We start from the raw sequence: 15,597 nt of genomic DNA, 5'->3' as shown, positions 1-15,597 counted from the left end.
GCTTGGGGAGGGAAGATGCTGGAATCATCCACTCTGTCACCCTGTCTGTCTGTCCATCTGTCTGTCTGTAGACACTATATTGTCCCTGCATCTCCTCCGAATCTACTACGCCAATTTTGATCAAACTTACCATACATTTTGCCTGTCGTCTGAACTAGTGCATGCTTGACTTAAATGGCAATCAGTAATTGTTTTCATAAAATACTGGCACCCCAACTTAGGACTTTGCGTAATAGTGTTTTCCAGGTATTCAAGTTTGGTTCATGCAACTTTTCCTATAGTACTGAACCCACTTCCATGCAACTTACCAAAGAGCTTCCTTATCATCTAAACTAGCGCGTGTATGAGTTTAATTGCAAGCGGTTTATTATTTTCATAATTAGTCTCAATGAAGTACTTGGTGCAATAATGGATTTTCATATAGACAGATTTTGTCCATGCAACTCCTGCTTAAGCATTGCCCCAATTTCCCTGAAACTTTGTATGTATCTGTTATACAATCTGAACATCACGTGGTTAATAATAATGACAGTCTGAGTATTATTTTTGTTTTCATTTATTCTGGGAAATGTTGGAGGATGTAAGGGAATATTTTTGATTTATTTTTTTATTTATTTATTTATTTATTTGATTGGTGTTTTATGCCGGACTGAAGAATATTTCACTTATACCACAGCAGTCAGCATTATGGTGGGAGGAAACCGGGCAGAACCCGGAGGAAACCCAGGACCATCCGCAGGTTGCTGTCAGGCCTTCCCACGTACGGCCGTAGAGGAAGCCAGCTTAAGCTGGCCTTAAACTCACGGCGACCGTATTGGTTAGAGGCTCGAGGGTCATTACGCTGCGCTAACGCTATAATCAACTGAGCCCTGAAGTCCCCGGAATGTTTTTGACATTGGGATTCTAGTCTAAATATCTCCCTTCTGCTTTAGCCATAGGGAAAACAAGTAGCTATTTTTGCAGTCATTGTGAACATTTGTATTAGGTTTCATAATTTTTCCCAGTGTTAAAATATCACCTGAAATATTAGTTTTGCTTCTCAAGCAAATTCACATTTTTCCAGAATATCTTTCTGAAATGAATTGAATGATAAGATCTTAATAGTATGAGATAAAATGAGCTACTTAGTCATGTTCGAAATTTTAGGTCAAATGCACAATGTACATGTGTCTGAAAATCAGATTTTTTTTTTAAATCACAAGTATTATTCCAAAAAAATAAAATAGTATAAACTTGTCAATGAAAATGTTACCTGTCAGATGTCACAACTAAACTTACGGAGCAATTTATAAATCATGATTCTCATAACTAAGCAACTGTAATCTTTCTCTGTGATTTGTTGCAGGTTCCGGTTCGTGTCAGACTTGTGACGCAGGATTTTACTGCCCCAACGTGACCTCTGTTCCTATACCATGTGATCCAGGATACGTAGCCCAGGCAGGCCAGGTCATCTGTGATCTTTGCCCCAGCAGTAAGTTTTTTAATAGACTTTAGTCTTTTATGGTCTTTGCCTTTAAAGGAGGGTGATTCGTATTCAGTCGGGTTATATTTGATATGTACAAAATGAATTAATGCCAATGAATCCTGTAAATGCACAATCATATGACCTTAAAAAAAATGGTTTTTGCCATCTTTCAGATCAAGTTCCGGACAGTTCTCAGAGTGTGTGTGAATCATGTCCTGCTGGAAAGGCATGCAGTAATCCAGCGTAAGTTACCTCGACATTTGACCCTTCTGACCTTGCCCCTTCAGTTGTTTGTCCTTAGTGCTGGGGGAGAAGATTTGCCAGATTCTGTCAGGTTTGTTAAAGCATCCTACAATCTCGGCTGGTAATTATTTCGCATCGCCAATGTGGCGTCCAGGGGAAAGCTTGCCGGCGTGACTTTCTGAAAGTTTCATACAAATGCGATAACAACATCAGTCTGACACACAGCATTCCTCAGTACGACTTGTGTGAACTCTACACTTGTGTATCAGTCGCCACTTTTCTCCACGCGCAATTCTTTACGTTCAGAACAGGAAGACACTTCCACGGAGAACCAATCAAGAGATAGAGAGATGGAAAGTGCACGTTGTTGTTGTTCACGGGTCTCTGTGTGTGTTCTGTTACAGTACTAAGCTTCAGATAATCCTAGATTGTTTGATGATTTGCGGGGCTGTGTTTTTAATGGGATTTACTTCCCCTTTCATCATGTGGAAGAAACTTCTTCGAGGGTTTGGAGGAGGCTGTGTATTTAAGACAATGAGGCACATGTTTAAGTGTTGTCATAGATTACACGAATAGGACTTACACAAATAGGAGTTACACAAATAGGGATAGGACTTACACAAATAGGACTTACGCGAAAAGAACTCCTTGTTGTCATGTGACTGAAAAGCTGTTAAGTACAAAGTAAAATCTCCAGGCACACACACATAAATAGGCCTACATATGAATGGAATTAGGTGTGCACTGGCTTTGCAGAATTGAGTGCCATTATTTACTTGTATGGTGTCAAAATCTCTGAAGCTTTGAAATGTAAATAAAATTAGTATTGTAAACCTAGACGATATAAGTATTGGGTGTAAATGTTTTAGACAATCGCCGTCTGACTGTGGGCCAGGCTACTACGCTGAGCTTGGAGATGCCGTCTGTACAAGATGTCCCGCGGGGTCAAAGTGTCCATCCACAACATCTGCTCCTGTCTCCTGTCCCTCAGGTACTGAATCTGCCGGCCAGCAAGCAGAGGAATTTCACATTTTTTATTTGTGGGAAAAATGTTTGGAATTTATCAAAGAAGTGTTAAAAAAGATATTATTATGATGGATATACTTTGATGTCCTGTTTTTTAATACAGTGTCCATTTCATCACTCATCTTCAAGTCAAGTCAAGAGTAGATTTTTATAATAATACCATTATTCTTTAAAAAGGAATCAAATTGGCTGAAGAAAACCCATTATAGTGCTTGCTGTGTTGTATATGCGAAACATTTTTCAGTAGAGAGTTAAACCAGTCAAACAAATAAACTGTGCCCAAAAGGATCCTTTTTTTTTTCAATGTCTCTAATCTAATTATCTGCTGAAGTTCTACAACTTTTTGCAAGGTATTTATTCAAGCATATCCTGAAGGCATTATCCTGTGTTGAGTGATTAAATTACACTATTTGTAAAGCCCTGAAACTGAGCAATCCAACCAACACTGTTTTGTCCCCAAAATGAAATTAAATATGCATAAATTGCGCTGAAAGTTTCTGTTCCTGTGTAAAATGGTTGAGGAATTAGAGTATAAAAACTAAAAATTTCAATAATAAATGAAATCTTGTGAAAGAGTTTGATGTTTCTTGCTGACATTTTTGCTGTGAACAAAAGATACAGCCATCTTGTGAACTAATCAGTCATTCAAATACATATGTGTAGGAATTTTAATGTCTTTTTGGATTGTCTCTAAATTGCAGACACAATCTCCCAAGCGGGCCAGACAAGCTGCGATCCCTGCCCAGCTGGTTATTCCTGCAGTTCTGCCTCTGCCACACCAGTGAAGTGCTCAGGGGGAGAATATAGTCCACAGGGATGTGAGTAGAGAACAATGTTAAACACCAGTCAGATATTAAATAAAGCCACTCTAGAATATGTGATGTGAATCACTCGTTATTAAAGGTGGATATAGGCATTGAGTTTTATTCAAAACATTTTTGAATTATTAAAATCTTTACTCATTTATTATTGGGTGATATATTGGATAACGCTTAAAAGTGAGTTTTATTTCGAATTTAAAACATGCATTTTTTTTTTTTCACCCATGCAGCCATGACCTGTAGCACGTGCACTGCTGGTAACTACTGCCCTGAAGGTGCTGATAGCGAGACGTCATGCGGCACAGGGTTTTTCTCAACCACAGGTGCAGATGTTTGCACCTACTGTCCTGCAGGACATTACTGCGATGCAACGCAGAAGACAAGTTGTAGCTCAGGGACATACTCATTAGGTGGTGCCACAAGCTGTACTGACTGCCCAGCAGGTGAGTTTTAACGCCAGGTTTAATTTGGCTGGAGAGTATTATGGTGGTTTTTGTCTGTCTGTCTGTTTGTCTGTCTGTCTGTTTGTCTGTCTGGCTGTTTGTCTGTCTGTCTGTTTGTCTGTCTGTTTGTTACATTTTCCAAGTTTTCCAAATTTACAGATGCATCAAGAATGTTAATTTGTCACATAAGTTGACACATTCATGCATACTTCATTAACTGTGAGAAACAATATAGTGTAACTCCAAAAAAGGCTTCATTTTGACTCTGTGTTTCAACATTGTATTTTGCCATCATCAGAACTCATTAACTGTACGTATTAATGACCCATAGAAATTTCAGTAGGCCTGCGCTAAAGTACCTCCCTTGTTATACAACAGCGACTGTAACGTAATGCAAGATCAGTTTTTGCAGTGTGGTAAGAAGAGAGGTGTGACCTCACCTACGAAAGCATGTTGTATATAAGGCTATGCCAATAGAGTGACACAAATTTTCTAGGCAACAGAGTGTAAAAAAAACATGATCTTAGCCATGAGAAGCGTTGTTTTTGATGTTTTTCAGCTTAAGAGTTCGCCAGAGCTGTCTGTCGTATTTAATTAGGGCCAGTGTTTATTCTGGACTTCCATATAGGTTTACAAAATTCAAATCTGTGTTAAAGTTAAGTCTTCAACTAGCTCATGCCACATTAACTCCTAAACTTGCCACCTACAAACAGTTTACTCCTCAAAGCGCACTTTTTAAGCGGGAGAGTGACCTCAAGGGAGGTAATTCAGTGTGACCTTGTTTAGCTGTGGTAACCCAGGGTTAGAAATGTTAAAACCAATTTTCCTTATACATGTACCTGTCACCTAGAGGTATCTACCTGTCCCCATCAGTCCGAGTTTCAGAAAGTCTGTCAATCGCCATGCATTTTTGTATTTTGCAAACACATAACTTCAGTTTGGTGAAATTGTTTTCCGTCAACATTGCCACCTTGGCGAAGAAATATCAATCTACCATGTTACAACGATATTTGAGTTCATAGCATTTCCCTTTTATTCTTTATTCTGTCGGGACTGGGACTTCTGCACAGTCGATCATCAAAATGAAACTTACATGTAGGAGTTCAGTCTCTACTTGTGTACTCATTCGCTTCCCATTGCTTGAATCTTGAGTTGCTCCCCTTCACACCTGCGACGCCACATGTAGTCCTCGAGTGAGAAAAGTAAACAATGCGGCCCTGAAGCTGCACACTTTTGGGCGATAAGAAGAGTCCGGGATAATAAATATTAACTTCACATTTTATTATTTATTTATTTATTTAACTGGTGATTCAAGCTTTACTCAAGGAGGTTTCATTTATATGACTGTGGCCAGCAACTAGCATTGACTACCAATGCAATGCTCTGCATTGACTGTTCTTTAGTTCAGGTTGACTCAGGCACTGTTCGTTCCGTCATAGCTGTAAAAAAATGTTACGAAAAGTAATTTTGCAGATCTAATTTTGCTATTGCTATAATAAATGAAGCGCATACTTCACTGTTGAAGGTACTTTTGTTTCCGGAATTGAAAGCGTAAATACGATAGGTGCCTTGACGATGGCCTTGTCCACTAAATGACGTCCTAACAGTGTTGACTTGAAAATGAGGAAGTCTTGTGAGAACATTTGGATTATGGGAATGCTAAGTAAACATACAGACTTCACAAACTTAAACATACACGGATATTGACTGAAACATAATTGTAAGCTCATTGGGCCTACCTGTTGCTGCAACAGGTGAATATTTTTGTGACCTCTCACCGATAAAAATTAGGTAGACAGGAATTATTTCAACCTCTGTAACCCGATTAATTGTGTTGGAAATAATTGTTCATTTTTCTTAATGGCTGCCGTCTGTGGAAGGTTGTGTGTTTCCCCCATGCAGTTTCCTCCCACCATAATGTTGGCAACGATCGTATAAGTGAAATATTGTTGAGTATGACATAGAACACTGGTCAAATAGATAAACAAATAAAACAAGGAAATAAATTCTTGGGAGCTTAGTTGAATTGTTGTTGTTGAATTATTGTTGTATTGAAAGAGCAGTGTCTGTTTCTTGCCTCTAAGCTTTTTCCTTTACCCATAAATCAAAACTCTGTTGGATGATAGTAAAATATTTTTGAGTTATGTGCACAGTATCCAATATTTATTTATTTATTTATTTGATTTGTGTTTTACTGCTTACTCAAGAATATTTCATTTCCCAAAAATGATTAGAAAGGAAGCCAACATGAGCTGGACTTGAACTCACAGGGTCTGCATTGGTGAGAGGCACCTGGGTTTTTGCACCGCGCTGGCTTGCTAACCCCATCGGCCATGGATGCCCTCGGCATTAAATAAATAAACACATTAAACAAAGAATACTTTCTGTGTGAAGACAAGTAAGCATCAATGTTGAAAAGACATCTTGTTATTCACTTCCAATTCTTTTTCTTAACTTAAATCTAAAATTTCAAAATTTTACAGAATTTAAATTTTTTATCCCTAGGTCATCAGTGCACAGATGCTGTGTCCCAGCCCACTGCTTGTACCCCAGGCTCTTACAACACCCTCCCTGCTACAGGAACGTGTACATCCTGCCCCGCAGGGTACCAGTGCTCCTCAACGACTGCTGCACCAGTGGCTTGTGCTTCAGGTATGAGACAAATTTGTACATATATATATTACTGTACTTCGTCAAACATTTCTCATATCTGCCAGGTGTTTTTTCAAGTATACGCTGATTGGATTATTCTGTGTAGACTGTTAAAATTATACTCTTTGTGAAGCCATGAAATTGGTCAATCCAACTGGTGCAGTTTTGTCTGCAAAATGAAATTACAACGAATCATAAATTGCACTGAAAGTTGCTCTGTCACATGCAAAAAGGTTGAAGAAGTAGGGGTAATTCACTTCTGATGTAGGGAAATGCCGAGTAACTGTAAGAAAGTATGAGGATTTAATTTTATATCGAACAAAATGAAGAGAGATGAAATTTAAATGTGTTGTAGAAAAGGACTCATGTAAGACTAAGCAGTGATAACAATTGGACAAGTTCCACAGGTCCAGCTCAAAGCATATTTTTTTTCCCATTTCCACGTTTTTGTGAATTGGCGTCACAATAACCGGTGAATGGTTAAGATTATGCATATTTCCAGGAATAATAGAATACAGTTTGGTTTATTGCAATACATCGCTTTCTTTTGAGTCGACCCATAAATCTATGAGCCAAGATGTATGCAATGTTGTCATGAGTATAATATAATTTGTGGTTAGGCAAGGAAAACTTGAAGGGGTTCGCTCCATTAAAGACAGCTTTTTCTGATCCACCAGTTTTGGTGACCTAAATTAGAATGGCTTGGTTAAGGCCAAATTTTTTGGTCCCTGTAAAGGCAAAACAGAAATCGCCATCTCTGCTGCATACTTATTCGTGATGTGACAGGTGCAATTCACTCCCCTCTGTAGGTGAATCTAATGATTTATTTGTTTACACAAATAGCCATAAATTGGTGAACTGAACGAAAGTGGCTCCGAAGCTGGTATTTTACAGTCCAACAAAGCTATGGTTTTGTAACTGCAGCCATACAAGTGTGTCGTATCTTCTGCTCATGACAGGTTTCCAGAGCTCTGGAGGTCAGGTGTCCTGTACACAATGTCCCCGGGGTTACGCATGCCCCAGTAGCAGCGACCCTACTCAGAACACAGCCTGTACCCCTGGGAGTTATTCTGTGGCTGGGAAGCTGTTGTGTACAGAGTGTCCGGCAGGGAGCTACTGCCCCAGCACAAGGTAAGTTGTGGGGGATGTAGGGGTGTGCGTTAGTGTTGGGTGGGATAATAGAGTAGTATGTGGGTGGTGTTTGGTTGGGTGGACTGCATTATATTGGTGTTTGGTTTTGGAGGACTGTATTATAGTGGTGTTTGGTTGTGGGGACTATTACATGGGTGTTTGGTTGGGGGACTATAGTGGTGTTTGGTTTGGAGGACTGTATTACATTGGTATTTGGCTGGGAGGACTGTATTACGGTGATGTTTGGATGGGAGGACTGTATTACAGTGATATTTGGTAGGGAGGACTGTATTATAGTGGTGTTTGGTTGGGGGGACTGTATTACAGTGGTGTTTGGTTGGGAGGACTGTATTACAGTGGTGTTTGGTTGGGAGGACTGTATTACAGTGGTGTTTGGTAGGGAGAACTGTATTAGAGTGATGTTTGTTTGAGAGGACTGTATTAGAGTGGTGTTTGGTAGCGGGGACTGTATTATAGTGGTGTTTGGTTGGGTGGGTGGTCTTCTGGAGAAATTGTACACATGTAGTTCAGATAAAACATCCAAGTATATTATAAATAATTGATTAATTTTTCTTCCCTTATTATCCCCAGCATAGCAACAACGACCAGCTTTTGTCTATTTTAGCTGGTTTTAACAGCTGACTATTTGTCTCATGTCAAAAGGCAACTGTTTCCTGGTTCTATCATATACTCACCACGATATCGCTGAATTACTGACAATGTGGCAGAAAACAATAAGCATTCATTTATTCTTTCCCCACTCTTACAATCCTAGGACAGCGACAGTAATAGCTTGTCGCTCAGGAACATACAGCAATGGCAGCCAGACGTACTGTACCCCGTGTCCTGCTGGGAGGAAATGCCCTAACGCTGACGGCTCTGCAATCATGGACTGTATACCTGGATACTTCTCTCTCCAGGGAAGTACGGACTGTACAGAGTGTCCGGCAGGGTTCTACTGCCCGTACACAAATGACGGCCTGAAGATCGCCTGCGATTCCGGGACGTTTTCCATCGGGGGGCAGACGGCGTGCACAGAGTGTCCAGCAGGATTGTAAGTTGCCATGCCCTTATTCGTCTAAGTTTTTGGACACCAGGGCCTAGTTTTACAAAGCAGCATACAACAATTTTTTTGTCGTACGATATTTTGTGCGTCACTATCACTGTACCGTTGTCCCATATGTTTATTGTGCAGGTATGACATCCTTGTGAAACTGGGCTTTGGTCTGCTCTTTTTAGCCAATACACATGTAAATTTTGACCAGGAACATTTAGTTTTTTTTTTTTTTATCAGATGGTTAGTCCGTATAAGAACAATGTATTCATATTCAAAACTGACACTTCTAACATCTGTCTTAAAATATCAGAAAAATTAGGGTATATTCAGTGTCAATGCGGTCGCTGTGAGTTCAGGTGCAGCTCATGCTGGCTTTCTGCCATCAACCTGTGGATGGTTGTGGGTTTCCCCCAGGCTCTGCTCGGTTTCCTCCCACCATAATGCTGGCTGGCATTGTAGAAGTGAAATATTCTTGAGTACAGTGTTACACACGAATCAAGTAAATAAATAAATACATTATTTGCCTGTGTAAATGCATTTTTCCGGGCAAATGTTCAGGTTTTAAATTTGTTTTAAAATTTCCGCTTATTGTACATCTACTGATTTTCTTCTGTCTATATAGTTCCTGTCCGTCTAAGACCCAAGACACACAGATTCCTTGTCCTGATGGAACTTTCTCCACAGGGAATCAGTCAGCGTGTACGGAATGTCCTGCTGGGCATGAATGTCCAACGGTTGACACCGATAGCAGGTAAGGAATCTTTCATCTATGCTGTTCAGAATTTGGCATGCCGGGGCATTGCTGGCTCGTATGGGTAAAGCACAGGCTATCTAACCCTGGACCAATGAGGTTATGTGTTCAAATCCATCAGTCGACAGTTTGTCTGCGACTGTTAATATATCATTAAGAAACACCAATTTTACTTTGTTATCCAAAAACTCAAAATCTGCTTTTTCTCATTTTATCCAATCGTGATGTTTGTATGATTTTCCTATTTTTTGCTAAAATGGGTTTGCTAAAAATTTTTCAAAATTTGAAAAAAGTTATGTATTGGAAATTTCAGAAGCTTTATTATCTATTTTGAACATGTACACAGACAAGCTGATATTTGTGAAAAGTGATGATTTGAGCTACGCTAAGATTAACACGAAAAATTTGAGTGGATTTGCATGGATTAATTTTTTGTCGGGTATCCTCCTTTTGGAGAGTGAAATATTCATGATGTTTGTGTTATTTGACCAATCAACTTGCAGAACCCCCTGTGCTGCTGGCTACTATTCGTATGGGAGTCAGAAGACTTGTGACTTCTGTCGAGAAGGTTTTATGTGCCCGTCAACCATCACGGGCCCGGAGCGCTGCCCACTGGGATACAATAGTGCTGCCAGGGCAACCAACTGTACTGCATGTGAACCCGGATTTAAGTGCCCCGAGCCTGAATGTAAGTCAGCATTTTTAATTCGCCCTCGTCTGCCCCCTAACACCCACCATCCCCATCCCCCACCCAAGCATGAGGGGTGTCATGTTTGCATGGTGTTTTGAGCATGATTTCACTTTATTGGAGGACTTATTTTTATTGGCCGAAAGTAAATCTTGAAAACAAATTACTTTGACTTCCAATGATCTTTTGTTTGAATTTGTAAAAGTGAAAGAAGATGTTTTTTTTAATTGCGATTATTATCCGCAGCCTTAAACAGTGGTACTTGAATGAATTAAATAAATTATTCCCAGCCAATTGGGTCAGGAGAAATAATTTTGTTTGAAGTAAATTTTGCCAAGTAAGCCAACAGACAAAGACATTTGAAGATTTACAACACGCATGTTATAAATTTTATGTCAACAGTTTCAAAGATGGAGGAGTGTCCACCAGGATTTTACTCCCCCGGGGCGACAATCACGTGTTACCCCTGTGAGGCGGGCTTCACATGCTCCCAGGGGTCAACGACTGCTTCCCCCGAGGCTGACCTTTGTCCTCCGGGATCATGGTGTGATGGGAAGGACCAGTTTCGTTGCCCACCAGGAACATATAACCCTTTCAATAGTTCATCCAGTATTGCCGATTGTTTGATTTGCCCAGCGGGTAAGTTTCAATTATCCAGCATCAGACAAGATTCTCTCACTTTAACTTGCATTACGAAGTAAGGATAGGTATTGAGAAAAGGGGATCAAATGCTGTCGGCAGCAGTGTTGGTGTTGGTAATTGTGGTTTTTCTTGTGGATTTATTGGCAAGATCTTAGCACTATATAATGAGAGGATAATATCTGTGTATGACAGTGTCAATCTTTCTACTTTTTTATTTGGTTTAGAGGTCAGTATTTGAATTTGTCAAATGACTTTAGCATTATTCAGTTTGACAAACTGCTGAATCAGGCATTCTCTGAATGCCTTGTTGGACAGCAACAGACGCAAGGAGGACTTGTATATTCCTGTATCCTGCAACTGATGACAGATGCACTGAGTTATCTCCCCTTGGTTCAGGCGTGAAAACAGTGATGCAGTTGTAGTGATTGGCCAATACATCAGCCTCTGAAAATGACTGGATGTTGAAATACATGGTGTCAGTAACCCTGGTATTGGGTGCAGCCTCAATGGAATATGAGGGTTACTGACACCGTATATTTCTGTATCCTCTCACGTAGTAACCATGTAACTGATTAATTATAGCCTGCATTTTTGTGTGTTCCTGGAGCATGTCTGTAGTTGCAGTGCTAAGAGCATCCATGGTTGAAAAGAGGACAGTTCATAATCATTAGCATGCATTTTTCTGTCCTTATTATATCTCAAATGGCAGTTGTAAAATAACTATTTGTGTAGTATATATATGTCGGTTAGTTTTATATTGCTGTTTATATTGGACATACAGTCTTACATAGAACTTTCACTTTTTTTTTTCACAAATGCTTTACTATTTTTTACCCGTCTATCGTATGTTGATTACCTGCACTGGATGGAAATCTTATGGAGAGAATCATATAAATTTAATCAGTTTGTTTGTTTGATATCATAAAAAATCAATAGAAAAGTTAAATTTATTTTGAATGCAGTCTTTAATTTTTCTGAGCGTTGTTTCAGTTTTATTTCCAACTCAAAAGACTTGACTACTGTCATTTGTTTCAGGATACTACTGTCAAGGCCCTGGGGTAGAGAACTATGAGAGTACGCCTTGCCCCGAGGGTTACTACTGTTTACCAGGAACCACAGCACCCACTGACTATCCCTGTCCTGGTAAGAATTACGTCTTAATCCTACTGCATTGAGAGCATCTATGGCCGAGGTGGTTAGCACGCCACTGTGGCACAGTGAGCCTCTCATTAATGCCAGCAACCACTGGATGGTCATGGGTTTCCCTTGGGCTCTGCCCGGGTTTCCTACCACTATATTGCTGGCTGCCGTCGTAGAAGTGAAATATTTTGAGTATGGCGCAAAACACCAATCAAATAAATAAATAAATAAACAAATAAATAAATTCTGCGCTGTTTTCATATGATTGTTTATTACATGTGATGAAAACACAGCATTTTGCGTATTTCTAGACCAAATCTCTCCAAAATCCAATTAAAAGGTGCATAAATCACACTGAAAATTGCGTTTATATGTATGCAAAATAGTTGAGAAATTCGAGTATACACATGAAATTGTTGATCCAAATCCTTATTCCTGGTTCAGGCAGCTACAGTATTGCCTGTTCTTGCTGCAGCCGATCAGAAACTAACCATGATAGGCCTGGTGTCAGTATAATGAGATTGGGTGGGGTGTCATGTCTGGTGTCTTGGACATGACACTTCAGTGTCGACAGCACTTTGCTGGCATGGACTCACCCTGCCACAGGAAGACACAATATACATATACATGTATGTTAACACACCTAATGACTCTTTGATGTCATAACACTGAAGAATTGTTAAGTCAGTACATGTATAATGTGACAGGGTGGAGTGTCATGTCTGGTGTCTTGGACATGATACTTCAATGGCAGCATCACTTTGGCCGCATGGACTCGCCCTGCCACAAGATACAGTATATGTACACACATTTTACGACTTCTTGACATCATAAGGCTGAAACATGTTTTAGGTACACATATACGACATTAAAATTCATATATACATGATAGATACATGCATAAATTAGTTTCCTCCTACGCCATATGAGACAAACAATTTGTGGGTCAGATACCAGTCAAATGTATAAGAATCAAGAAATGACATTGTTAAATATAGTACTGAAACAGACTATAAGATTTGTGTTTTTTAAAGATCGGTTTTAAAAATTTGTTTCGTTTTCGGCATGTCTATAAATAATACTGTATAGGAATGGTTTATACTTAAATACTTTGGTGTAGTCTCCACTCTAACACATAGTAAAAATACCTGCAGCTTTCTCGTTAGTAATGCATTATTTATTACCTACCTGAGCAGTTGTGCTTGTTAATTAGTGAAACCATGCAGGTGAAATTGACACCTACATGTAGCTTTGAACTCGCTCACTGATCAAGACGCAGCTGTGACATCAATTATGCAAGAATGTTGTCAGTGGTGTGTGAAATGAATGCCAAATTGTTTTTGTTAAAGATGGGTATTAAAGACACCGTGTAGGTGTATTTTTGCCTGTTTTTGGCTTGGTGAATGTTTGTCTTTCTCTGATTCGCTGAAGTCAGGCTGCCCTGGCCACCTCAGTTGAAATTTTTGATCAGTATTAAGAAAAAAAAAAAAACAATCTTACTGTATTTCACTGTAGGTTTGGTGTGTTAAAATGCACTTCCAGAAGCATATAAAGGCCTGAAAATGACACTTTTGGTGCTAACACCAGTTTTTCTGATAAGAAAAATAATCAGACTCTTAAGTGACCCTACAAGGTGGATGAATCAATCAGACAGGCAAAATGCTGAAATGCAGTGTATAAAAAAACATTTTCTTCCCGCATAAAGCCCATTCCAAATTACTTGCCTCCCTCAGTTATCTCCCCTGGTTCAGATCCAGCCATTTCTCTTGCACATACATATTTTTCTTGTATGTTCATTGAAAGTTTACGTCCAGATACAGTGTCTTTGTCGGTTAAAACCTGTATCTGTATATGTCATGATTAGTTGATTTTTGTTGCAGACGCTTAAGTTTTTCTGATACAGAAATTAATTAAACTTCACCAAAAAGAAAACTTTTTATAAAACAAGTAGCACACTATAAGTCAGATGAATCATTCAGAACCAAGCAAAATGTCCGACATGAAAAATGCTAAGCTTTGGTTGAAACACAGTGAATATACTTGCTAGCATGAGGTCTGCTAGGTTTGTACGAGGAATCACTTGATAAATGCTATGAATGAATGATTATGGCTTAACGGATAAATGCTATGAACATGCGCGTGTAAATTTCCAACGTTGTATTAATTAGTTGTTTTGATCATATGTCTGTTTGATTCTGTTGTAGCTGGGACTTATAACCCACACATCAATGCAACCAGCCAATCGGATTGCTTACCATGTCCTGCTGGGAAATACTGCCCCAGTGGCTCGTCCAATGACGGACTGGACTGTCCTGCAGGGTTTTATTGTACTGGAAGTCAGGGATCCGGCTTCCAAAATCCCTGCCCTATTGGGACCTATAGTTCTGAAACAGGATTAGAGAGTAAGTAGAAAGTGAAGCAAGTTCATTTCTTGTGTAATGTCACACGAGGCAAAAATGGAAATGACAGAAAACTGACAAAATGACACAAAGCTCCTGCAGAACTTGCGAACTCGGATAATCTCAGTATTTATCATTTAACTTTGTTTGTAAAAGTTGTAAACTTTGTGTAAAGCTTGTGACACTGATATGGCTCTTGAAGGCAAAAAAATTCAAGGAGGATTCAGACAGAAATTTTTCTTTAAATATATTTTTTTGAGGCATTGTCCAGAAGTTTCTTAACTGGTTTCTTTCTTGTTTCCACAATATGGCTACAGTATTTCAACAAAAAAAAGGCACTAGCTAGTCTACATGTAAGGCCTTTTATATTCATGATGACATGGCTATAATATTGTGAAAGTGGCTATAACAGTGTGGAAGTGTTTATCATGATTACATGGCTGTAATAGTGAGGAAGTGTTTATCGTGATGACATGGCTATAATAGTGTGGAAGTGTTTATCATGATTACTTGGCTATAATATTGTGGAAGTGTTTATCATGGTGACATGGCTATAATAGTGTGGAACTGTTTATCGTGATGACATGGCTATAATAGTGTGGCAGTGTTTATGGTGATGAAACGGCTATAACATTGTGGAAGTGTTTTTCACGATGACATGCCTATAATACTGTGGAAGTGTTTATCATGATGACATGGCTGTAATAGTGAGGAAGTGTTTATCATGATGACATGGCTATAAGAGTGTGGAAGTGTTTATCATGATGACATGGCTATAATAGTGTGGAAGTGTTTATCATGATGACATGGCTGTAATAGTGAGGAAGTGTTTATCATGATGACATGGCTGTAGTAGTGTGGAAGTGTTTATCATGATGACATGGCTATAGTAGTGTGGAAGTGTTTATCATGATGACATGGCTATAATAGTGTGGAAGTGTTTATCATGATGACATGGCTATAATGGTGTGGAACTGTTTATCGTGATGACATGGCTATAATAGTATGGAAGTGTTCATCGTGATGACATGGCTATAATAGTGTGGAAGTGTTCATCGTGATGACATGGCTATAATAGTGAGGAAGTGTTTATCATGATGACATGGCTATAATAGTGTGGAAGTGTTTATCATGATGAC

General features: G+C 39.2%; 1 protein-coding gene across 1 annotated transcript in view; it reads left to right on the top strand.

The window, feature by feature from the left end:
• The window catches only part of LOC135464380 (uncharacterized), a 173,902-nt gene that overhangs the window by 12,796 nt on the left and 145,509 nt on the right, over positions 1-15,597 (top strand). Inside the window, 13 exon segments of the mRNA XM_064741806.1 lie at positions 1,346-1,471; positions 1,639-1,708; positions 2,578-2,699; positions 3,436-3,552; positions 3,786-3,998; positions 6,504-6,650; positions 7,610-7,781; positions 8,557-8,835; positions 9,461-9,589; positions 10,093-10,277; positions 10,680-10,916; positions 11,955-12,062; positions 14,264-14,461. Coding sequence (XP_064597876.1) covers positions 1,346-1,471; positions 1,639-1,708; positions 2,578-2,699; positions 3,436-3,552; positions 3,786-3,998; positions 6,504-6,650; positions 7,610-7,781; positions 8,557-8,835; positions 9,461-9,589; positions 10,093-10,277; positions 10,680-10,916; positions 11,955-12,062; positions 14,264-14,461 — 2,103 coding nt within the window.

Source organism: Liolophura sinensis, chromosome 4 (assembly GCF_032854445.1).
Source record: "Liolophura sinensis isolate JHLJ2023 chromosome 4, CUHK_Ljap_v2, whole genome shotgun sequence".
Lineage (NCBI taxonomy): Eukaryota > Metazoa > Mollusca > Polyplacophora > Chitonida > Chitonidae > Liolophura > Liolophura sinensis.
The sequence above is the reverse complement of the archived record's forward strand: the minus strand, read 5'-3'. Positions and strand labels throughout refer to the sequence as shown.